Here is a 23,887-nt window from a genome sequence, read left to right as displayed (position 1 = left end):
ATTATTAAATCATTTTATTGGTGTTACAAAAATGTCTCAAAAGTGCATCTCGTATAAAGGCAGGCATACCCACACCATCCTTCGCTCTAAGCACCACCCTTATGATCTACTGCCTTCTTAACCCTCCAATGTCTCCTCCCGACCGATGACCTCGGCTTACCCGAGATGAGAAATCTTCCACCTCGTTGAGTAACTTCGGCTGCACCTTCTCATTTCCCATCTTGGGAATCTGTTACGCTCCCTGGCGGTTCCCTCCCGTCCCGCGGCTACCGTTACACGTTGCTTGCTGCACTTTTCCCGGTCAGGTTTCGGTTTCCTCGAGCCCCCTCGGTCTTCCTCCCCATCGACCCTTCCCCTTCTGGATCTTTTCGTCGGACTCTGGGTCTTTTCCCCTTCGTCTTCGTCATCCATTCGACACTTCCTTCGTTCCCTCACGGGACTCTGTTGGAACGGGACGATGTCGCCGTTCTCTTTCACTGCAAGTCCCCTTGACCTTTTCCTCGGACTTGACATCCTTTCCTCATTCTCGTCTTCTTTCCTCTTGTCGTCCGTCGGACCATTCCTTAGTTCACCCGCGGGACTTGGTGGGGGACTGACGGGGGCGTCCTGATTCGCCGGATCTCTTTTCAACCGCCTCGTTGGCCTCGGCGTGTGCAGACCTGGCGTGTCGGACAAAGCAGTTATCTCTCTGGGCCCGGACCCTTCTTTCCCCAGAGCGGTGGTCCTCCGTCGGGGCAGCCTCAGGGGGCTCTGCGTTTTGCTACGGTTCCTCAGCCTGGGGCTGGCCCTGGGAGCCTTCTTGGACGTCATTGCCATCTCCCTCTCCTCTGTTTTACTCTTATCTGAATTTTCCATTCTCTGTTTGGGCGTTAAACCAGATTTTTCAGTCAATAAAGTTTTAGCCCTTAAATCTCTGAGTGTGAAATTGTAAATTGCCCTTTCCTTCTCTTTCTCTGTCGGGAGTTTATGTCTCTTCATTCTGGTCAGATGGATTGACCCTGGATTAACACAAGGGATTGCCATGGGACATAATTTGGGGCCTGAGAAAAGCACCTTCCTCGGCCTCCCTCGCAGGGATTTATCTGGGGTTTTGTGGCTGCTTTCCTCTCCTGGAGCTCGTGCGTTTTCTAGTCTTTGCTTGTAGTCTTCCAGAAGAAGACTTGCAGTCCCTTTTTTGCCTGAGGATGATGATCTTATTGTCTTGAACTGCAGAGTCCACCTTGGACTACATCTTCTAATAGTACTGCAGGTGTTGGATGTCTGACAATTCTGATGGATTTTAAGGTCACTAGGTCGGGTCACGGTCTCTAACGTTCCTCCCTCGTCTAGTGGCCAAAGCCTTCTGCTGATTTTCCGTAACGATTTACCTCTTTTTATTGGGCTGGAAATCTTGATTTGGTCCTCCTTCTTTCGACTTTCGTTTCCCTCTCTCACGGAACGCGATGGGGACAGGATGGGACTGTCCTCCCAAGCGGCTACCTCATGTGCTTCACATGCCTGTGGACTTGCATACGTGTCACCTGCGAAAGTTTCTTTCTCTGCTCCCACCTCCTCTCTACCTTCAGAACTGGCTCCTGTCAGGGGTCCAGAAGGGAAGCCGCCTGGGATCACGTCGAGGGGCGTGGCCCGTTCCCCCAGTGAGGGAGGTGAAGCCCCCGGCGCCTGCTGGTTTTCTGGATGCACAATGCCATGTTCAGAAGTCAATGTGCTAATGGCTGGTGCTTGTTGCGTATACATTGTTGCACTGCACCCCCCCGAGGGTCCGGTAGAATCTGTGGACGCAGGTCGACTCTCGAGGTAGCCTGGGCATGACGAGGCGGCTTCATGCACTTCTTCACTGCGAACCACAAGAACGGCTTTGTCTTCAGGTTGCGCCAGCTCGCGATCTGCAGACGCATATTCTGCGTTATCAGCGATGTCCAATGGGGGGAGGCCGGTGACATCAACCTGAAAATCTAATTCAAGAAAGGCTTTGGTTGCGTTCACACTCATGTTCTCTAATAGGGCGTAAGTTCCAACATCCACATGCAGAGCGGCCATGCCTCCTGCGCCATCTGAATATCGATCCTTGGATGAGGCAGTACTCTGAGCAAGATCCCATGGTTCCCCATCTCTCCAGCTGGGCAACTTGTCATGTGTGACGCCCAGCAACCCTTCCTCGGACGGAGCAGATCGCAACTCGCCGCCGTCCAACGCGCCTCCCTCGTCCTCTTCCTGCGTCTCGTTCTCTGGATCTTCTCTCCTCTTTGGTTCTGCTGAGATGCTGATCAACGGGTCACCGACGTGACCACCTGAAAGGGGAGAAGGCACCCCGGCACTGGGACTGCTGGGGGACACCAGCGGGCTGAGTGAGCGGAGGATGGAGAGGTTGGGGGGAGAAGGGAACGGGTATTTGTTCGCTAAGGTGGCCATTGTTGGAAGTACTTCGTCATCACACTTCGAGTCGTCAAGTGACAACTCACCCGTGATGGAGGCGTCAAAGTGCTCCCAACGAAATTCAAAAGCCCCTTCGGTCCCCGGGCTTGGGCTCTCAATCTCGACCGTCCCCAGGGAGAAGACTTCTGAGCAGAACGGCTCGAGGCCCGTGCCTTGGTCGTCGGGAGAATCCTTTGGGTGAGGTGCTTCGACCTCCCCATCGTTCATGGGGATGGGAGGATCACAAAGTAGGGCTGTAAGAGGTTGAGCCATAGATTTTAACCAACTCTCCCAGACATCCTCCGATCCGGATTGATCACTGCCGTCATGAGACGGTGCCGGTGCGACCGACGGTGACTCTGGAGCCCAGGAAGGAATCCAGCCGGCGGTCTGTGGTGGAGTATTGGTGTGATGACTGTTAAGGACAACCACAGCCAGGGAACCTGTGCTGTCGGACTCGGAGATGGCACCGTCGTCACCAAAAGACCCCCCATCTTGTGTCTGCTGAATATCTGCTTGAAACGTCTGGAGAACGGAAACAAACGATTCCACATTTGGTGGTGGTTATCTTTTGTCTGATGCTCTGTATGTTCCCCACAGGCATCTTGGCCTATTCCTTAAGGGCTACTGGGAACTGCAAACAGTGGTATTGAAAACCAAGTTCTTACTGGTTGAACTCAATTCAATCTTATTTGTGTAGCCCTTTATCACAGGTACAGTCTCAAAGGGCTTAACAGGCCATATATTTATGACACTTACTCTCTATAGATTACTGGTAATCTATATAGCGCTGGCAACCCACCACGGGGCAACGGTGACAATCAAACAAAGTGCAAATGACATCACCTCTCCGTGCTCTGGTCCAATCAGCTCCGTCGGCTCTGGGGTCTCCAGGAACGCCATGTCCAGTATGGAGCCCACCTTCGGCCAACACAAACGGTTCATTTCAGTACCATCAGACCCACCTGACAATGTAAACAACGGGCTTCATCACGTCAAATTGTTGTTTGGAATAACGGGGGGCCGGGTAGGGAGGGGGCGTTGGACTTTGTGATCATACTTTAAGAATACGGTAGACTGTTAATGGTCATGTGTTAAAACATAACTGTTTTCATTTTTTCATTGAGTTTACCGCGATTCCCGGTGCTTATACAGGGGGTAAACCTGGGGGATCTAGGGGTTAATGTCGAAAGCTAACAGGTGAGCCTGACAAAGTGTTGTCAGGAGCGTGTCAAAGTGACATACAAGGACCCGAATGACCCTAAAAGGCTCTCAAAAATTAAAAGCAAAGCTGCATTGTTAATGAAAAAGTGCTCATTATTTGAGTTATGGAGTGGTAATGTGATGCAAGTGATCTGCTTTGGTGGAAGTCTACCGTTGAGACAAAGTCCTCATCCTTGACCAACTCGTCAAGGTACTCCATGAACCTGTGAGTCCATGTCTCCTCCTCGGGTTCCTCTTCTTCATCCTCGCTGAACCCGTCCCCACCGACGTCTCCATCCAGGGTCTCTGATCCATGATCTGGGATCTACACAAATGGATTCAAGAAACGTACAATGTGAAACTCCATCCCTTATTACTCTTACTACACTTCAAAAAAAGGCCTGTTGTTCCCATGGCAACCAGACCTGATGGACGAAAACAGGGTCCAGTATCTCAATTGGGCCACGGTCCAGGGGGGAATGCCCGGGGTAGGACCCCTGGTTTCTCCTCCTCGGTGGGTCCAAGCCGGCCCCCTCCAGCGATCCACGGTCATCTCCTGTGGACGTCCTCGCTATTTGGTCGTTCGCTGTGTGTGACGTCAGGCAAGAGAAGGACAAGCCAAAGATGTTTGTGATGAATGAACTGGGATAGGAGGAGCCGGGGTTATTGATCCTATCAGAACCTACTGATGACGATATGAATGAATTACCCCCCCAGGGAGATCAATAAAGTGCATATAGCATTATTAAGGATTATTCTGAAGGGCTAAGAATGTGGGATGTAGGAGATAAGGTGTCAAATATGTATTTAAATAGAGGGTTGTGTGTGTGTGTGTGTGTGTGTGTGTGTGTGTGTGTGTGTGTGTCTGTGTGTGTGTGTGTAAGGTGCAAGGTAAAATACATGCACTTTTAAATGCGACACACCGACCCTGACCATTGGACCCTGATTGAGCTGCGCTCGGTTCCCCCTCCGTTTCTGCAGGGTACTCCTTATGACCTCTGACCTGACCCTGAGAACCTTTGCAGACTCACCTGACGTCTGGCCGAAGTCTGGCTGAAGGCTCAAATTATAGCTGGTTGCGAAGATTGGTCCAATCAGACTGAGATCAGAATCTGGTTCCTCGGCCAACCAGTGATTAGAACCACCTCTGCAGCTACGGCCATGGGAGGACGGAACAGACCGGGTTCCTTCGTCGGTTCTGGACCAGGAGGTCCAAGAGGAGAGGGCTGGTGAGGCGAAGGGCGGTTGGTTGATGACTGTGGGCGTGAAGGGGCCACTGACATCGGGCTGAGGAGTCAACAGGGCTGGAGTCTGTGGGCATGGTAACAGTCGTAGACAGGCTCTCTGGGAAGCTTCTGCATGACGGACCTGCTCTCGGTGGGGCGGGTTGTATGTTGCCGCTCTCGGGAGTGCCATCTTCATGTTGACCTGGTAGGAGGAGAAGGGTGGTGGTGGGGGTGGTACTAGGGCGAACCGAGATGAGTACTCCATCTGTGCTGCAATCGCCGGAGAATGGGAGGAACATGGCGACAGGAACATGGCAGTCGGTGGTCCGGACTCCAAAGGCCAGGACCAGAGGCCAGAACCTTGACTAGGAGGTTCCCCAGACCAGGGATGTCGAAGAGCACCAGGGAAATACATCGGTCGTTGACTCTCCGGTAACTCACCCACAGGAGCCCCGCTGAGGGTCCGATACTCCCCTGGACGTGGAGCTGGAGTCCAGGGGCGTGGATATTCGGTTGGTTGTGATGATGTTGGGCTAAGGGACCACCAGGGGCGTACACAGGGCATCCTTGGGAACCAGTCGGGTGACCAGTCCAATCTCTGTGGTGACCATAACAGAGATGGTTCTGATCGGGTACTTGTGTAGCCTGGATCAGTCCATGTGGGGGCTGGACGCAGGTGCCATCCAGAACAATGTGCTTGTGGTTCTCGTAGTGGGTCTGGTTCTCCCATGTCCATCTAGTGAGGTGTGTTGGCTGCTTGGAGACTCATTGAAAATGTCTTCTGTTGCTTTTGTCTCTGTTTGAAGAGAATTTGAGTTGAATAGACAGCATTTGTTTCGTCAGTTGTTTCAAATAATGTTATTCTTTAACACAAAGCCAAACATCAAACAAAACAATCACAAACCTCATATACTGTACATACATCACAAGATAACAAAACTCACAGGACATTACAAAACAATACACAATACAACAGGGGGTGGGGGGTTGCAAATCCATAATATTCAATAAATTCCTTTAAATGCCCAGTTTCTCAAATACAGTCTTATAAAGTCTTATAAGAATCCATGGACCTTCTTCCCCACGGTCAAGATCATTGAGGAACGAGGTTGGACATTCCATTGACAGGAGATCCATAAAGTCTTTTAACCAATTGTCAGTATTCAGGCAATTTGGTTTTTGTACTTTCCAATTAATCATAATAATTTGTTTAACCGACAAAAAGGCTTAAGCTATTTTAATTGTATATATAGTATGCAAAAAAGTCGACGTCTTTTAAATCATATTGTGTTTTTAAGACATTAAAGGGTACCATATAACCATCTATCTCTATCTGACCCACTTGGTTTATACTTCTATGTTGCCATGCTATGTTGCTATGTTTGTTAATGTTTTTCCCCCCGCTTTTAATAGAGGGCTACTCCATATAGGGCATGAAGATATGCTCCATTGAAAGGGAGACGCTTCTGTATAATTTTTATTACCTCACAGGAAAATTGAATAAGAGGATTTACTATTTTCAAATTGGTTTTGGGGTAATACCATAAAGCGGTTAGTGAGAAAGATTTGTCTTGGTTGGCTAAAATTGTTTCCTCAACCCATTTCAAACTCCCTAACTAACTCTGGCCTGTATAGGCCCACAACAACGGAAACCCAGCATTATAAGCAAGATAATAAGAACAGAAATCTGGGACTCCAAATCCACCTCTTTTCCTTGATCTGGATAATCTTTTGTAGCTGATTCTTGGTTTTCTATTACTCCACAAAAAATCGGAGAATAATTTATTAATTTCTTTGAACCAGTAAAGAGGGAATTTAAAAGGAATTACTGATATAAGAAATAATCTTGGAAACATATTCATTTTCAGCACTTCTGCTCTGCCCCATAATAAAATGGGAAGAACTGTCCATCTCTTAATGTCCTCCCTAATTGTTTTAAGGAGTAGAGGGCCATTTAAATCAAATATGTCCTCTATGGGATATCTCATACCTTGTGGCTTCCATTGAATGGGGGCTGAACCAAGGTGTGAAGAGTAGGTCATAGGATTTAATGGGATGGCTTCACTCTTATTAAAATTCACCTTATACCCTGAAAACTTCCCAAAAAACGAAATGAATGTCATCACTTGCGGGATTGACTTATGTGGTTGTGATAAAGTTAATAACAAATCATCAGCAAATAGATTAGCTTTAAAATCATGACCCCCGATCTAGATACCAGTGATTTTCCTCTCTGCTCAGATGTAGCACATACTACAGGTTCTAAGGCCAAAATAAAGAGAGGTGGATGGACAACCCTGCCTGGTAGATCTTAGGAGTTGGAAAGGTTCGGATATTGTTCCATTAGTTTTAATTGAAGCACTAGGTTTATTATAGAGGGCCTTCACCCAGCTAATAATAACTTGTCCAAAACCAAATTTTGAGGTAACGTAAAACAAATAATGCCACTTTCTACCCTGTCCAAGGCTTTCTCAGCGTCCAGACACATGGCTATGGCTGGATGCTGTAGAGTACTGGCTGTTGCCATTACCTGGAAGAGTCTTCTCATATTGTTGGAAGCAAGTCGACCTTTAATAATTCCTGCTTGATCAAGATGGATCAATGAGGAAATGCGGCGGTCTCCATGCGCATAGCAAGAATTTTAGCAAACAGCTTATAATCGTTATTTAGCATACTTATAGGTCGGAAATTAGTCATTTGAGAATGATCTTTACCGGGCTTAGGTAACGGCGAGATAGTTGCTTGGCACATAGTCGGTGGCATTGAGTGGTCAGTTAATATATTGTTGAATAGTAAAGTAATACGTTTTATTTCCATTTCTTGATTACTTTCATTTTATTTAACTTTTAACCAGTCATTTTTTCGCTTGTAATTTTCTTAATAGTAGGCCTACAAAAACACATCATTAAATATATTCAAATAAACTAAGAGAATGCTGACTTATACCATTAAAATAAATCAAAATCTCTTACCTTTGCGAATGTACATTCAACAATAATCATGAATGAATGTTTTGCATCATTTATCAATGTTTCAAAAATAAACTTATTGACTCCTCTGTGTGCGTCATTACTCAACATTCTAACCGGAGGCGAGTATTGTATAAATCACAAAATAAATTGTGGTGATACTCTTTACTTGACAAAATCGCTTAACAAGAACAGGTTATTTTCTATATACATTAGAATTAAAAAAAATATTATAATACTTTATATATATACATTTTCATTCGTTGTTCGTATTAGGCGTCACATGATCCCGGATATCCGGTTGCTGGGTCTGTGCTCCACGTGTTTTGCAAAGACGATCGTCGCCAGTTTATACACAGATAATTCGAGCTGTTGAAGTTACACTTTGTGTAAACTTTGTTCCTCCCAAGATGTTCCTGCAGTTTTATCTGAATGAAAGCGGCACCAGAGTCTACACTCTGAAGGTAAATTGGTTAATCGATTACCCGCTACTACTAATGAAACGGTTAGACCACAATCTGCTAGTACACATGTACACAACATTAGCCTTGGGGTTCTGTGTGCACACTGCTTGTGATATATTCGGTGTTTCAGGGCATATATCCTCATTCAGCTTGCAGGATTGGTCCCTCAATCCAAAAGTTTGAACGTTATTCATGAAATTCAAGAATGGCAATTGAGAAATCTAAATTGTAAATGCCGTCTAGACCATGTGGATGAAACTAAATACAAAGTGTTTCAAAACGTTTTTTTTATCAAAGGGTTATCGATATGATGTATTTTTTGGAAAGTACCGATGCAAGAAAATTTGAGTTTATCTGCTTCTACGTTGTCAATGGTTTTGAAATGGTTGTTTACGTCTTTCCTAGAAAATTGACCTTTTGGGCAAGCCCACCAGCTCTGCCCACCCGGCCCGCTTCTCGCCGGACGACAAGTTCTCCAGGCACCGTGTGACCGTGAAGAAACGTTTCGGCCTGCTGCTCACCCAGCAGCCGCGACCCATCCTGTAAACCACGGCTGACAACGGAGAGGGGCCCCATTCTGTTACCCCAAGCTGGCGTCCGAGAGGGGGCCCTCGGAGGAGACTGGAGGACATCATGATAAAGGACATTGTTGACTTTGATCGCAGAAGATGCATTTACTGGAGGCGTCCCACAAGATCTTTCCTCGATTGTTGACCAATCTTTAGCTAACGTTAGAATGTGTGATTTTACTTTTTTTTTTTTTTTTTCTCAACAAGTTGGACTATTCCAATCCAGTTGACTCCAGTGATTGTTCTATTTTGTGTGCCTTGCCCACAACTCAAATCCAAAGTACAAATTTAAATTTAGTTTGTTCATAGGGATGGTGAATTTTGGAAAGAGTTCAGCCGTTTTATTTTTGGTTGTTTTTTACTTTCATCTGTGTTAGACATTCAAATGTTGGACAGTTTAACTCTGTAACATCCCTCTTGTGTAAATAAAGTATTATGTATGGTCAACGTACACACGTAAACGTCCAGTGTTTAAATATAACCTTAATTACCCGATACCGTCGATTTAGTTTGGACTACTTTACATCTTTTGTTGTACGGAATTACAACTTTTACCGAACATCGCACCAATACATTACATATGATTTTTTTTTTTTTTTTTACTGTAATCACTTCTGACTCGCGCCCCCGAGGGACGACCATGACGCATGCGTAGCGAGGAAACAGGAAGTGTGTTACGCGCCGCTCGCCCCGCTCTGTTATGCTGGACACAAAAAGTGCCGACTATCTGGGTGTCAAGCCAGTCCTTCCCAGATGTGACCCACCAGGCCAACAATGACAGATGTCTGTATAAATACGAACTTCAGGTATGTGTTATCAACATGGGGGTTACGGGCGGCCATGCGGCGCATGTATATTTAGTGTCTGCTGTCAGTGGAGGGGAGCACGCTAGCCTAGCCGCACAATGCACCGCTGCTGGAAGTCTCCGTGGACTGTTGTAATCCAAAATCTGCGTATGACATGAATGGGAAAGCGGACTGTGTCCAGTTTGACTCTGTGATTGTGTTTTAAACCACAGCGGCTGTGAGCGAAGCATGCCGGTGTGGACGGATAATAAGGCGATGTTGACGCGCATGCCGCAGGTCTTTGTGTCAGAAAACAGCATCTTTCCTCTTACCACAACACCACCTCGCTTTATCTTGATATCAGGAGTTTGGTGTGTTGCGTAAACACAGCTTCCTTAATTGGCTTATGATGGATCGCTTGTAAGCCAAGAAGCATTAACGTTAAACATAAATGATGTAATATGGCTGGGACCACTAGTACAATCAAATCGTCAGTATGTATATCTTGTAGAACTATAGTCTATATTGACGAAAGCGCCATCGCACTTGGCGATCTCCTCCAGATCGATATGGACCCATCGCAGATATTGACCAGCAGTCCAGCTGTCACACGGTTCAGTACATTACTTATGATTATTTGTTAGGAGCGTCGGATTGCTTACTCCTGGCCAACCGGTATACGAACTGCACGTATCCATAGATAAACCAGTTCAAGAGTCGTTGGCGTGAGAAGAAAAGCCCACTGGTGTGTATGAACGGTGCGTTGTTTTTGCGCTTCTGCAAACAGACGCACGCCCCTGCGCCTTCATGAAGGGACACCCTGGGGTGAGGGGATGAAAGGCGACTCCCGTCTAAACCTCCGTGTATTTATCCACTGCCCGCTTCTGACCGAGGAGCAGTTTGTGTGAGAACAGGATTGAGCTGCCTCGCCTCCGCAACTATAGCTGCCCAACCGGTTGGAACCGCTCTAAAATAATAATTAAATGATGAACTCCACCAAAGACAAAAAATAAATAAATCTCCAGTTCTCGTTCGGGGTCAATATCCCACATGGTTAACGTTCATCGTTATACATGGGCATAAAAATAATGGACACAAGCGGTTATTGTTTTACAGCCATGACGAATTTTGCAAAAAATATGCGGGGAATGCGCTCCGTTGGCTTGTGCTGCTGACGTAGTATTTATCCACGTGTGTGAGAACTGGATGCACCGATGCACCTCCCTTGTCTGGATGAAACGTATTAGACGAATCGGATCATGAAACGTGTCATTGGGAAAGGGTGAAGTGGTGGATCATTAGTGCAATCTTCTACTAGTGAACAATTCAAAACAGATTAGATCATTTAAACAGGATTCTGTCTTAAGAGCTGAGTTAGAATGAGGGCTTGTGAACAGTAACATGCAGCTTATCTCCAGCTTTGAATTTAAAAGACGGACTCTGCTCTGTTTTGTGTCCTTTTGTCCCATTTCTTTTCTGTTTCTTTTCTTTAATTCCCAATCTTTTGTCCTCTTGACTGTATTGTACCATGCTGATCCTCTGTGTCGGGCCTTTGTGCTTCCCGTATCCTTGGTTAGAGAGTGGCTAGCGTTAACCACGTACAGTACAGTCCGTACCCAGGAGGCCTTTGCCCATCCGACACTGAAACCAGAGTATCTAGTGGTCTAGCCAAAGTCCGGTATGTAATAGGCATTGCTTCACTTTCCACCAGATTGATACCTAAACCTTATGTCCAAGTAAAATGTGATCAGTGCACACATAAATCATTGACTTGTAATTCCAATCACACATAGGAAAGGCGGTTTAACCTACGTCATCAAAACACACGACATCGCCACAAAGTTAGTACACCAAACACCTGTGACAGTGCAGCGTGTACCTAGTACAGGGATCAGTTACCAAGGTGTAGAACGCATTCCACGTTGGTAACCCGGGTGTATAGCTAGCGATGGCCATCCACACCTGGTGAGAAACGAGACAGCATCTTCGATGAGGATGAGGCCGTTCCAGGGTAGAACCTTCTAGAACACGTCATAACATCATGACGTTTACCCGGGAGATAGAATAACGACCTAGACTAGCGTACAATAGGCTAGCCCTCCCAGCGTAGCCTGGCTTCAGCCGTAGGCTACCCGGGCTTAGCTTGGCCTCCCTGAGTGTAGCCTAGCCCTATAGCCCCCAGTCCCCACCCTTCTACACTGTCCCTGAACCCCCTCCTCTGCAACAGCCCACCGCCGGCGCCGCCGCCGCCGCGCTCGCCCTCCTACACCCCCGAGCGCGTCGCCATGGCGTCGGTGCGCTTCACGGTGACGCCCACCAAGGCGGAGGACCTGCCGGACGCCTCGCCCGACCTCAGCGCCCGCTCCGCCGGCCACGTGCGCTTCGGCTCCCGGGAGAGCGTGAGCCGCAGCGAGCCCATCAGCGACTGCTCCGGGGGGCCCGCCTCCAGCAACCTGCCCGGGGCGGGGGGCGGGGAGACCCCCGACAGCAGCACCGCCGACCAAGGTGAGCGCCGCACGCAAGGGGGGGGGGGCGTCTGGACCGGGGGGTGATTGTGCTACTGAGGCGTCGCCGTTGACAGCACTCGCCTGCTGTCACTGGGGGGCTCGTCGTCGTCGTCGTTGCTGTTGTTGTTGTTGTTGTTGCTGTTGCTGTTGATAATATGTATCGCTCATCCCATTTCTGAGGGACGGTTGTGCACTGAATGTAATCAGTGTAGAAACACTGAAGGAGAGGATTGGGAGAGACGAGGCTTTGCTCATCCCACCCTCTTGCACCTATGCCTCGGTCAAACTAGTGTGTTTCTCCAGCAGAAGTACTGGAAACTAGTGCCTTATGTCACTCCCCTGGTGTTCACCCACATTCCATCAGCCCAAAACCTCCCAACCGTGACGAGCACGATTCCAATTCGCTCCCTCTCAAAACCATTCAGCCATTGGCCAGGAGAAGGTTGTTTATACTTGTGTCCATTGTCTGAATGCAGTCATGCCCATTGCATTAGACCCGGGCAAGTCTCAGCACCTCAGTTGCCACTGCCTTTGAGTTTTCAGGACATGGAATGCTTGCTCCAATCTCCGCTAACTGTGTTGTGTGGCATTGCATTGGCGGGGCTAGCACCAGCGTAGCATAGCTAGCTAGCTGATCCACCTTAAGCTGTTGTATTGTAGTGACTGGTGAAGGATGTGTCATGGGTTTGTAAGTAGTAAGCTTCCATTTATAGACATCTGGCTGAGTAATCCTATTGGACACTGCATAATGGGACAGCGATTTAGGGAGGGGGGAGAAGAATAGGGGAAGAGAGAGGGAGAGAGAAAGAGAGGTAGTGGGAGAGAGCGGGAAGAGATGCAGAGATTGCTCGGAAGAGAGAAAGAGGGGGGGAGACATGAAGGGAAGAGGGATGAAGAGAGCGAAATATATTAACTGTGGGATATAGAGAGATGCAAAGATACATAGAGACATATAGCTACATATGGGGAGAGAGACAGTGCCACATATAGAAAAACAAAGAGAGGGAATATGTCTTTCTGCATCAATCCATCGCCATCTTTCTGTTTTTACGGTCCGTTAATATTGATTTTCTCCAGCAGACAGAATATGATTCTGTGAGAAGATGAATAGTTGTTGTGAAGGGAGTTTTGAGTGTGTATGGCAGGGTCAGACCAGGTGTCGTTTGAGCAATAGGTCAAGCACACACACAGAAGCTTGTTCTTCTTTGTTGGTGTGTGTGTGTGTGTGTATATATATATATATATATCTACATCTCTATATCAATTAATATTTTGTGTGAAGTCCTGATACTGCAGACAGACAGACAGACAGACAGACAGACAGACCCCACCGCACCCCACCCTTCTTGAGAGGATGCAACGTGAATCCTCTCTGGTGAAACAGCTGAGCTGTTGTTGCAGGGTGGAGCAACAGCGCTGAGCGTATTGACCATATGGGATGTCACCACCCCATTAGTGACATCACATGTGGGCGTGTCAACCCAGATCTACCGTGTGAGGGTTGATCAGCCCCCCCCCACTTGTGCAGTGAACTTCTACTGGGTAGGCTTTTATCCATCTGCTGTTTGCCACTTGATGTCACAATGGGGTTGATCTCGAAACGGTTCGTAATGAGTAATCGACATCCCCCCCCCGTGGTGGTCCAATAGGGGTCCTTTTTAAAAACCTGAGCTTCTCTGCAAATTATTGTCCGGATCACCGACACAGGCTGGGAACCACGTTACCCATCAACCATAAGATAAGCAGAAGCGGCGACCATGTCGCGGGTAAGAATCCCGTTTGAGGTGGTCAGGATAGTGGGTGGGGAGGTCGGCTGGCAATGACTCGGCACATTGAGCGGGGAAGTTGATTGGGATTCACTCTCATAGGAAGCTAGACAGAAAGGAACTTTATTCATCCCTCGGGAAGGTTCCCGCAGGAAATTGTACTTCAAGCAGCAGCAAACCCCACGTTACAAATAGAATAAGAGTCAAAAACAAGTATCAATGTGCAAAAGTAAAAAACGCAAAATGCAAAAAGAATATATACAGGGAATACTATGCAAGCAAGTATTTACGTGAGTGCGTAAACAGTGCAAGAAAACAGTTAGTAAAAGGTGCTTCATTTACATATAGCCATTTGGCTGTTGACACCATTAGTTCATAGCGACTTATATATTATAATTGGGGCGGAGAACATTCAAAGCAGTGGGTTGTCATGTTCTGCAGTGCCTAGAGGCCTGTTCATTAGTGCGCCTGTGCTTTTCCGCCTAAAGCCACTACAAGCAATCTCATGTTTCTAATTTGTTTTTGAGAGATTCACTGCTTGAGTGAGTGTGTGTGTGTGTGTGTGTGTGTGCAGTGTTCACAATGCTGTGTGTGTGACTTAGGGTTTCTGCTAGTGTGTTGAAAGAACCTAAGCTCCCGGTACGGTCTCAAACCTGCCATTTTGTCTTTAAGAACACGTGTTGTATATCTGGGCCTTCACCATTACATTATCATGTAAGCTGAAATCGAACATCCATTAACCCCCCCCCACACACACAAACTCACACACACACACACACTCACACAGGCACGCATGCACTCACACACACACACCCAAACACAGGCAGAGAACAAAGCTTGGTCACAATCCCAAGACAGGAAGCCATGCAGTCCTCAAACCCGTCATCAGCAAACACAATGTCCCTTCTCTAACCGGCCAGACAGGCTCTACTTGTGCTCCACATGGGAGACATACCACTACATGTGGCCCTCAGGTATAATTAATAGATGCAACTCTTCTTTACTTTCGCGAATGAATACACCAAAGTGACGAAATAAACAGATAGATGGTTTGTGTGTATACATGTTCTTGTGTGTCCTATTTAAGAGTTTCATTGACTGTCTGGGTGTACTTCATCTGTTTGTGTTTGTTGAAACTTGCCCCAAATATTGAAATACCTAAATTCCGCTCCCCTCCGCCCATCGATCAGGGATCCCCCGGCGTTATCCCTGCAGATATCGCTGTAGTTGTGCTTTTTTTTTTCTGCTGTCGTATTCTCTGGCTCCATGAATGTGACTTTTGAATATATTTTAATTATTGTGTGTGTGTGTGTGTGTGTGTGTGTGTGTGTGTGCGTGTGAGTCCTGCGTGTGAAGGCTCTGTCTTGTGCGGCGGGGTTTCTGCAGTGTGTGTCTCAACACCTGTCCAGGTTCCCATCGCCAAGACGATGGGCACCACTGAGTCAGCATGCCGGGCCGAGGGTGTGCGGGTGTGTTCCAGAGTGCACGTGCGCACGGTTGTGCGTGCATGTGTGTGCACCGTTTAACAGAAGTGAGACGGCTGACTCGGGACCTGGAGATGTTCTGCTTACTTGTGCGTGTGTGTGTGTGTGTGTCATGTCTGAACTGCAATACTTGGCAAAAAAATAGAAGAACTGTGTAGTGGAGAAGGGGAGAGAGAGATCGTTCCCCATGCCAACAAAGCACTAAAGCACTCTAGAGTTCTCTCTCTGGGGGAGGGGAGAGAGAGAGGGAGAGGGAGAGGGAGACTTGATTAGTCATTGCACAGGGTCTACTGACCCCCTCCCTGGGTACAAACCCCAGACCTTCCTGCTGTGAGGCATGAAGGAGCTAAAATTAGCACATTTATTTATTGATTGTAGATTTAGTTGGCTTGGACACATCAACCAGTATTTGAGTTCAAACCAGGCTAATTTAAGTCTTTAGCCTGGGACGGTTCCCTTTCTCAACAAAGGGCCGTTTCACCACAGCCAGGTCATTGCAATTGTAATTAAAAACATTATTATTGAACTTGTTTTGATGGCCCTCTTCCATTGAGGCTGGCCAGGGACCTGATGTTGTGGGGTGTCTGTGACATACCACGCAGAACGGAGCCGTAATTCAATGGTTTGGAACGTTTTTGCAACATTCGCCATCAAATGCTTTGGCATTCATGAATACACATGTTTGGAAGACCTGGTGGCAAGGTGGCTTTGGGATGGTGGTCAGAGGTTGCCAGATCGAATCCCTTTCACGCCTATCTCCACCAAAGGAACAGAGCTAGACTCAGTGTCCGTTCTGTTGTGTTGTGTTTGCGTGCAGGCGATGGGAACTCCAAGATGTCCAGCGTCTACATCAACAACTCCCACGCGGTGGACGACGATGACTTCTACGACAGGAACCTGGCGCTGTTCGAGGTATGGGCCCCTGAGAGCCTCTCCTGTACCCCCCCCCCCCCCCCCCCCCCCCCTCCCATTATGGTCTTTCCCATTATTTTTCTTCCTGTTGTGTGGTTGGACGGCAACCAAATGGGGACAAAAAGGCTAATATAGCGTTCCCAGGCCTAAAGTGGGACCAAGACAATAATACTATTATATAAATAACAACATGGAGAATGCCAGCGCTATATCCAGAAGCCCTTTGGGTTGCATTGCTCTGAGATAAAGATGTGTGTGCGTTGAGGCCGTCGTGGTTCTCCTCGAGCGTCTCTTCACTCCGCTCCCTGTGGGCTGTCCCCTGTAGGAGGAGATGGACACCAGGCCAAAGGTCTCCTCCCTGCTCAACCGCCTGGCCAACTACACCAACCTGACCCAGGGAGCCAAGGAGCACGAGGAGGCCGAGAGCAACGGGGAGAAGAGGAAGGCCAGCAAGGTATGGCCGCCGCTCGTCCGTCACCTCGGCCACCTAGAGTTGGCTGAGGCTAGAACCAACTGACGCCAGCAAAGGGTGGCGAAAACCGACTGGAAACGGACGGGAACTGGCGGAATGCTAAGGCTAGACTGCCGGAAACCAGTTGAAACTGCTCAGAACTGGTTGAAACTGTCTGATACTGGTTTAAACTGGTAGAAACTGGCAAATGGAATGAGGCTGTTTGAGACAAACTTCAATTGTCTGGAACTGGTTGTGATGGAATGAAACTGGTTGTAACTTCCTGAAACCAAATGACTGAAATCAACTGAAGGCTTGTGGCTTTGAGTGGAGTGAGCTCAACTTTGAGTTGGAACAACTGCTTTATGGTGAACTGAAACAACAACCTCAACAACAACAACACACACCCACACACACACACACACACACACACACACACACACACACACACACACACACACACACACACACACCCCTTTAATCTATAAAACTAGGACTTTGGTCACCTCACTCAATCTTATAGCCTTCATGACCTACAAATGGGGTCAAAGGTGAGAACCAATGAGTAAAGTGTGTGTGTGTGTGTGTGTGTGTGTGTGTGTGTGTGTGTGTGTGTGTGTGTGTGTGTGTGTGTGTGTGTGTGTGTGTGTGTGTGTGTGTGTGTGTGTGTGTGTGTGTGTGTGTGTGTGTGTGTGTGTGCTCCAGGCCCCCCAGATGGGGACCTTCATGGGGGTGTACCTCCCGTGCCTCCAGAACATCTTCGGGGTGATCCTGTTCCTGCGGCTCACCTGGGTGGTGGGGGCCGGGGGGGTGCTGCAGGCGCTCTGCATCGTCCTCGTCTGCTGCTGCTGCGTGAGCACACACACACACACTCTCTCACTCACTCACTCACTCACTCACTCACTCACTCACTCACTCACATTAACTCACTCAAATTAACTCACTCAAATTAACTCACTCAGTCACTCACTCAAATTAACTCACTCAGTCACTCAGTCAAATTAACTCAGTCAAATTAACTCACTCACTCACTCACATTAACTCACTCCCATTAAATCACTCACATTAACTCACTCCCATTAACTCACTCCCATTAACTCACTCCCATTAACTCACTCCCATTAACTCACTCACATTAACTCACTCACATTAACTCACTCACATTAACTCACTCACTCACGCACTCACGCACTCACTCACATTAACTCACTCAATCACACTAACTCACTCAATCTCACAAACTAACTATCTCACTCTCTCTCACGCACATCACTCATACACTCTCACACACTCACTCACTCAATCACTCACACGCATAGACACACACTACCTTACTCACTCACTCACACATATGGCGGACACACACGTATGCACACACACTCGTACACACAAATGATAAACACAAGTCAATCTTTATGTTCATCTCTCTTTCTCTCTCTGTGTCTCTGTCTCTATGTCTCTGTCTGTCTCTATGTCTCTCTCTCTCTCTCTTTGTGTCTCTCTGTCTCTCTCTCTATGTCTCTGTCTCTGTCTCTATGTCTCTGTCTGTCTCTCTGTCTCTCTCTGTCTCTATGTCTCTCTCTCTCTCTCTCTCTGTCTCTATGTCTCTGTCTCTCTCTCTGTCTCTATGTGTCTGTCTCTCTCTCTGTCTCTATGTGTCTGTCCCTCTCTCTGTCTCTATGTCTCTGTCTCTCTCTCTCTGTCTCTATGTGTCTGTCTCTCTCTCTGTCTCTATGTGTCTGTCTCTCTCTGTCTCTGTCTCTCTCTCTCTCTCTCTCTCTCTCTCTCTCTCTCTCTCTCTCTCTCTCTCTCTCTCTCTCTCTCTCTCTCTCTCTGTCTCTATGTCTCTGTCTCTCTCTCTGTCTCTATGTCTCTGTCTCTGTCTCTATGTCTCTGTCTCTCTCTCTCTGTCTCTATGTCTCTGTCTCTCTCTCTGTCTCTGTCTCTCTCTCTCTCTGTCTCTATGTGTCTGTCTCTCTCTCTGTCTCACTGTCTCTCTTTCTCTCTGTCTGTGTCTGTCTCTCTCTGTCTCTATGTGTCTGTCTCTCTCTGTCTCTATGTGTCTGTCTCTCTCTGTCTCTATGTCTCTGTCTCTCTCTCTCTGTCTCTATGTCTCTCTCTCTCTGTCTCTATGTGTCTGTCTCTCTCTGTCTCTATGTCTCTGTCTCTCTCTCTCTGTCTCTATGTCTCTCTCTCTCTGTCTCTATGTGTCTGTCTCTCTCTCTGTCTCTATGTCTCTGTCTCTCTCTCTCTGTCTCTATGTCTCTCTCTCTCTGTCTCTATGTGTCTGTCTCTCTCTCTGTCTCTATGTCTCTGTCTCTCTCCCTCCAGACCATGTTAACAGCAATATCTATGAGTGCCATCGCTACCAATGGAGTCGTCCCAGGTAACCTCCCAACCCTAGCCAGAGACTGAATGTGTTAACCTCACAGTCTGGTGTTTCCGTGTGTATGTGTGTCTGCACATTACGCCTTTGAGTAGATATCTGTGTGTGTGTGTGTGTGTTTTATTTGACTGTTTGTGTGTGTGTATATATCTTTGTATAAGTTTGTTTTATTCATGTCTCATACGTGTTATTTTTGTTTGCCCTGCCCCTCTCTGTTATCTCCCTCTGCTTCTCCGTCTCGCTGAACGTTAAAAACCTGTAGTGGTTTTTTAACTCGGACCGTCACTGGAAACCTCATAGACGTTTTTGTAATCCATAACTTCCACTAACTCATCAAGATAACTTCAACAGTGATTTACTTTAACAGACGTCCTTCCTCAGTTCACTTTTCAGTCTTGAAGTCTTCAGGTTCTTTGTGCCGGTCCTGGTTTAGTTTAAACTTCCTCGGTTTCCCTTCTAACTCCTTGAAGACCATTGTACAATGCTGGGCTTTCAGAATAAAAGTCCCCTCATTGATCTTATCTTGAGCGCGTACAGAAGTGACAACCATGGAAGATCGCTATAACGGTTTCCATCGCTCTTATTCCTCTCAGAGACTAGCTCTTATTTATGTCAGCCGTCTCCATCGTAATTTTACTAATACATCCATCCTTCTCTCCCTCTCTCGCTTCATCATCCCATCATCCACTTTCTCTTCTATCCGTTCACGAACTCCCTATCTTTTTTCATTATCGTCGGGACTGTGTATTCCTTTATCTCCTCGCACTTCTCTCCTTCTGTCGCTCTGTTGATATCGATCTCTTGTTTATTTCTGTCCTCTCTCTATCTCCTTCTTTTCTTTCGGTCGTTCTTCCTTCTCGTGGTCCGTCTCCTCCTCCATCTATTTATCTCTTTGCTTTTCTTTGTCAAATTTCTCCTCCTCTCACCTCTTCTTCCTGCTTTCGTGATGTTTTCCTATTTTACTGCATGCTCTCTCTCTCTCTCTCTCTCCAACATATTATTTCTCTCTTATTTCTTACTACTTTCTTACTACTTTACTCTCTCCACCTCTCTCTCTTTCTGAACTCTGCCCCTGGGTGTGTCTCGCCATTATGCTCCCCTCTCTCTCTCTCTCTCTCTCTGTCTCTGTCTCTGTCTCTGTCTCTGTCTCTGTCTCTCTCTCCTCTCTGCTCCTATGTCTCTCTCTCTCTCTCTCTCGCTCTCTCCCCCTCCCTCTCCTCTCTCTCTCTCTCTCTCTCTCTCTCTCTCTCTCTCTCTCTCTCTCTCTCTCTCTCTCTCTCTCTCTCTCTCTCTCTCTCTCTCTCTCTCTCTTCTCCTCTGCTCCTATGTCTTCTCTCTCTCTCTCTCTCTCTCTCTCTCTCTCTCTCTCTCTCTCTCTCTCTCTCTCTCTCTCTCTCTCTGCTCCTATGTCTCTCTCTCTCCCCCTCCCTCCCTCTCTCTCTCTCTGCTCCTATGTCTCTCTCCCCAGCGGGGGGGTCTTACTTCATGATCAGCAGGTCTCTGGGCCCAGAGTTCGGGGGGGCCGTGGGGCTCTGCTTCTACCTGGGGACCACCTTCGCCGGGGCCATGTACATCCTTGGGGCCATCGAGATCCTACTGGTATGTTTCAAGGCCCCAGTGGTTCCCAACCACTGGCAAGGGGCCCTATTTGGGCTTGCTTGATTTGCATGTTAGGATTGTCGAGGGACATTGCTGACTTGAGAGCTCTTACAACAGATATTCGACAATAATTAATGATTTAATAGGTTCGAAAGGTCCACATATGACCAAACAAAACTTTAGATATGGCTTGTAATGACCCACCTGTCTTTAAAATGGCCGCCCTTTCTGTCCACCTACCTTGGTTGCATCTCCTCCTCCCTCTCCCCCTGCAGATGTACATCGCTCCGCAGGCGGCCATCTTCATCTCCAGCGCGGCGGAGGGTGAGGGCGCGGCCCTCCTCAACAACATGCGGGTGTACGGCTCCATCTGCCTCCTGCTCATGTCCCTGCTGGTGTTTGTGGGCGTGAAGTACGTCAACAAGCTGGCGTCCGTCTTCCTGGCGTGCGTCATCGTCTCCATCCTCTCCATCTACATCGGGGCGCTGGTCTCCGCCTTCATCCCGCCGGACTTCTCGTGAGTTCACTCAAAATGTTTAAAGACCTACCTTCTACTTCAGTTGGACTTCGGGTGTCATTGTGTTGATTATTTCAAACCCGGAGCGAAAAGCTGTTTGATAAGAAGTGTTGTAGGAAGTGACTCGTAGGATTTGAAAAGTGTGTTGTATCCGAATTCCCCGTAATTCGCTTTGGGTAAAACTGTGTGCTTGGTGACTAAATTGTCTGCCTTGACCCCCTGTAGTTCCGGCTGATGCTGAGATTGGTTCTGCTTTGTAGCCCTTTACTGTCCTCTAGTGGCCAGAAACAAATGAATGCTTCTTTAATTGGCATAACCAAAGTAACTTACATTGTGTTGAGTTTACATTCGGTTGACCATAAGTAGGACTTGCAACTTAACTGACCAATGGCGTGGATCATCACCCTCCCCACCGACCAATGGGATTCCTCTATCTCGCCCATAGGGTGTGTATGCTGGGGAACCGCACTGTCAATGGGCATGCTCTCCCTGACAACCAATGTGCCAAGACAGTGTTGGGGCAATCCACAGAGGCAATGGAACAAGGGGACGGGAACCTCACCTTCATGGCCGGTGGGTGAACCCACCAGCAACACATACAGTCTTACTTGGAGAAATCTGAATAGAGAACCGTGCTTTAGTAAAATGCTTGCAAAAAATGTGTAAGAAAACAGATTGGAACAAATACAAATGGATCAAATACATTTTGGCTGAAATTCAGCTTTGATCAGATAAAATATGAAAGAGATACGCTTAGGAATCCCCAAAAAATTACTGATTCGTAATGCTACAAAATATTGTATAACCCTTAATTACTTATTTTGATCCAAAAAAATGATTGAGTGACGTGAACTTCATCCTGACATAGAGAACTCCACCGCCTTCCCGCCCTCCGCGACCTCCCTGACCCCCAGCGCCGTAACCACGGAGGAGACCACGGCGATATGGAAACATTTCTGCGACAGCTCGGAGCTCAACGCCACCTGCGACGACTTCTTCACCCACAGCAAGTTCACCACCATCCAGGGGATCCCCGGCCTGGCCAGCGGCATCATCTCAGGTGTGTGTGTGTGTGTGCGTGCGTGTGTCTGCGTGTCTGTTTTCACATGTACATGTGTGACAGATTGCCATCCGAGTTCATCAAAGCGTAGGAAAAAATTGCACAAAATATTTGGTGAATTGCATTGGTTGAAACTGAAAATGAAGGGTTTCGATGTTAATCCACCGTTTTGTTGACGCACCCATATTCTTGTCCTCAACCATAATTATAATTTCTTGGCGTATTTTATTTGAGTCGTACACGTATTGAATTGCGTTGAGTAGGAAAGGAGTTCTCATGTCTTGACTGATTGGTCGACAGAGAACCTGTGGAGCACGTACCTCACCAGGGGGGACGTCCTGGAGAAGGCGTCCCTCCCCTCCACTCAGGTGTCAGCCCCAGCCACCAATCAGAGGCCCTATGTGTTCGCTGACATCACCACCTCCTTCACGCTATTGGTCGGCATCTTCTTCCCATCGGTCACAGGTATGGACCTCCTGTCTTGTGGTCTGCTTTTGGAGGTTCACTCACTGTGTTATTTTTTTTTATCATCTGCGCCTTCTGCTGTTGTTGCTGTTTATATCTGCTTTTATTTTGAAGTGATGAAATGCTTGGTTTGGGGCGGTTTTACTAAGTAGCAAGACAGTCCTTCAAAACCTCAAGCGGGATAATCCAGTGTTTGATAAAGTGTGACCTTATCTTGATCTTAAATCTGTTGCGGACGCCTGCGGTAATCTGTGCACCTGAGAAAGGCGTGCTGTGCTTGAACAAACACTTGACACTGACAGCAGGCTGACAGAGTGAGGAGGGGTGTGTTGGAGGGAACAGCGGGCTCATTGTGTGAGGTCCCCTCCCCCCTCCCCCCCCTCCCCCCCAACAGGAATCATGGCCGGTTCTAACCGGTCGGGGGACCTGAAGGACGCCCAGCGATCCATCCCCATAGGAACCATCCTGGCCATCCTCACCACCTCCCTGGTCTGTATCCTTTCAATCAGGGGGCTCTGATGTCATCGTCCCGCCGGCCAATCAGGAGGCTGCTTTCTCTTATGTCCTCACCCCGCCGGCCAATCAGGACGCTCACTTCTTTGATTGCGTCACCCCGTGCAATTGTGTTAGGTGGATGGCTTAGAATTGAGTTTAGATGAAGAGCAACCACTCTTCATTAGAAATGACTTGGTTTGAACTTGGAACCTGAACGTGAGCACCGGTTTGAGCTGGTTGTTGTCCTGAGTGTTCCCCCCCTCCAGACCTGACTAGCGTGGTTCTGTTCGGCTGCTGCATCGACGGGGTGCTCCTCCGAGACAAGTCAGTACGACCCTCCTCAAAGTCACGCTGATTTAATAATGGCAATGTTTGAGGTAGTAGGATCTGGATTTGTACCCCAACATTCCCTGATCTAAATCAATATATCTATACATCCCATCACTGAGTACGATCCATTGGACGCAGATGATTTGACAAGTTTCCCGGCGTCGCCAACGAAGCTTCGCCGTGGATGCGGTTGTCGTGGATACGCAGCGTTTGACCCCCTCGGTGTGACCCGGCAGGTTCGGCGACTCGGTGAAGGGGATCCTGGTGGTGGGCACGCTGGCCTG

At 47.8% G+C, this 23,887-nt stretch overlaps 3 protein-coding genes across 3 annotated transcripts in view; 2 read left to right on the top strand and 1 right to left on the bottom strand.

Annotated features, from left to right (window-relative positions):
* Positions 1-17: 17 nt before the first annotated feature.
* On the bottom strand, positions 18-8,095 carry LOC132475705 (uncharacterized). The gene is made up of 6 exons (XM_060076971.1): positions 7,817-8,095; positions 4,650-5,640; positions 4,044-4,204; positions 3,791-3,943; positions 3,262-3,336; positions 18-2,940 (listed from the first exon to the last, which is right to left on the bottom strand). The coding sequence occupies exons 2-6, from the start codon at positions 5,578-5,580 to the stop codon at positions 157-159; spliced, it is 4,104 nt and encodes a 1,367-aa protein (XP_059932954.1). The 5' UTR covers positions 5,581-5,640; positions 7,817-8,095; the 3' UTR covers positions 18-156.
* An 8-nt stretch (positions 8,096-8,103) lies between these two features.
* nop10 (NOP10 ribonucleoprotein homolog (yeast)) lies at positions 8,104-9,297 on the top strand. Its single transcript, XM_060076989.1, has 2 exons — positions 8,104-8,277; positions 8,683-9,297. The coding sequence occupies exons 1-2, from the start codon at positions 8,224-8,226 to the stop codon at positions 8,821-8,823; spliced, it is 195 nt and encodes a 64-aa protein (XP_059932972.1). The 5' UTR covers positions 8,104-8,223; the 3' UTR covers positions 8,824-9,297.
* A 201-nt stretch (positions 9,298-9,498) lies between these two features.
* Positions 9,499-23,887, top strand: part of LOC132445768 (solute carrier family 12 member 6) — a 14,531-nt gene continuing 142 nt past the window's right edge. The window contains exons 1-14 of the mRNA XM_060035894.1: positions 9,499-9,652; positions 11,859-12,136; positions 16,206-16,300; positions 16,626-16,754; positions 17,457-17,603; positions 19,083-19,137; positions 20,606-20,736; positions 21,012-21,253; positions 21,699-21,826; positions 22,122-22,313; positions 22,614-22,778; positions 23,173-23,271; positions 23,540-23,597; positions 23,840-23,882. Coding sequence (XP_059891877.1) covers positions 9,621-9,652; positions 11,859-12,136; positions 16,206-16,300; positions 16,626-16,754; positions 17,457-17,603; positions 19,083-19,137; positions 20,606-20,736; positions 21,012-21,253; positions 21,699-21,826; positions 22,122-22,313; positions 22,614-22,778; positions 23,173-23,271; positions 23,540-23,597; positions 23,840-23,882 — 1,794 coding nt within the window. The 5' untranslated portion in view covers positions 9,499-9,620. The remainder of the gene's footprint in view (positions 9,653-11,858; positions 12,137-16,205; positions 16,301-16,625; positions 16,755-17,456; positions 17,604-19,082; positions 19,138-20,605; positions 20,737-21,011; positions 21,254-21,698; positions 21,827-22,121; positions 22,314-22,613; positions 22,779-23,172; positions 23,272-23,539; positions 23,598-23,839; positions 23,883-23,887) is intronic.

The sequence above is a fragment of the Gadus macrocephalus genome, chromosome 17 (genome assembly GCF_031168955.1).
Source record: "Gadus macrocephalus chromosome 17, ASM3116895v1".
In the NCBI taxonomy this organism is placed as follows: Eukaryota; Metazoa; Chordata; class Actinopteri; order Gadiformes; family Gadidae; genus Gadus; species Gadus macrocephalus.
The sequence above is the reverse complement of the archived record's forward strand: the minus strand, read 5'-3'. Positions and strand labels throughout refer to the sequence as shown.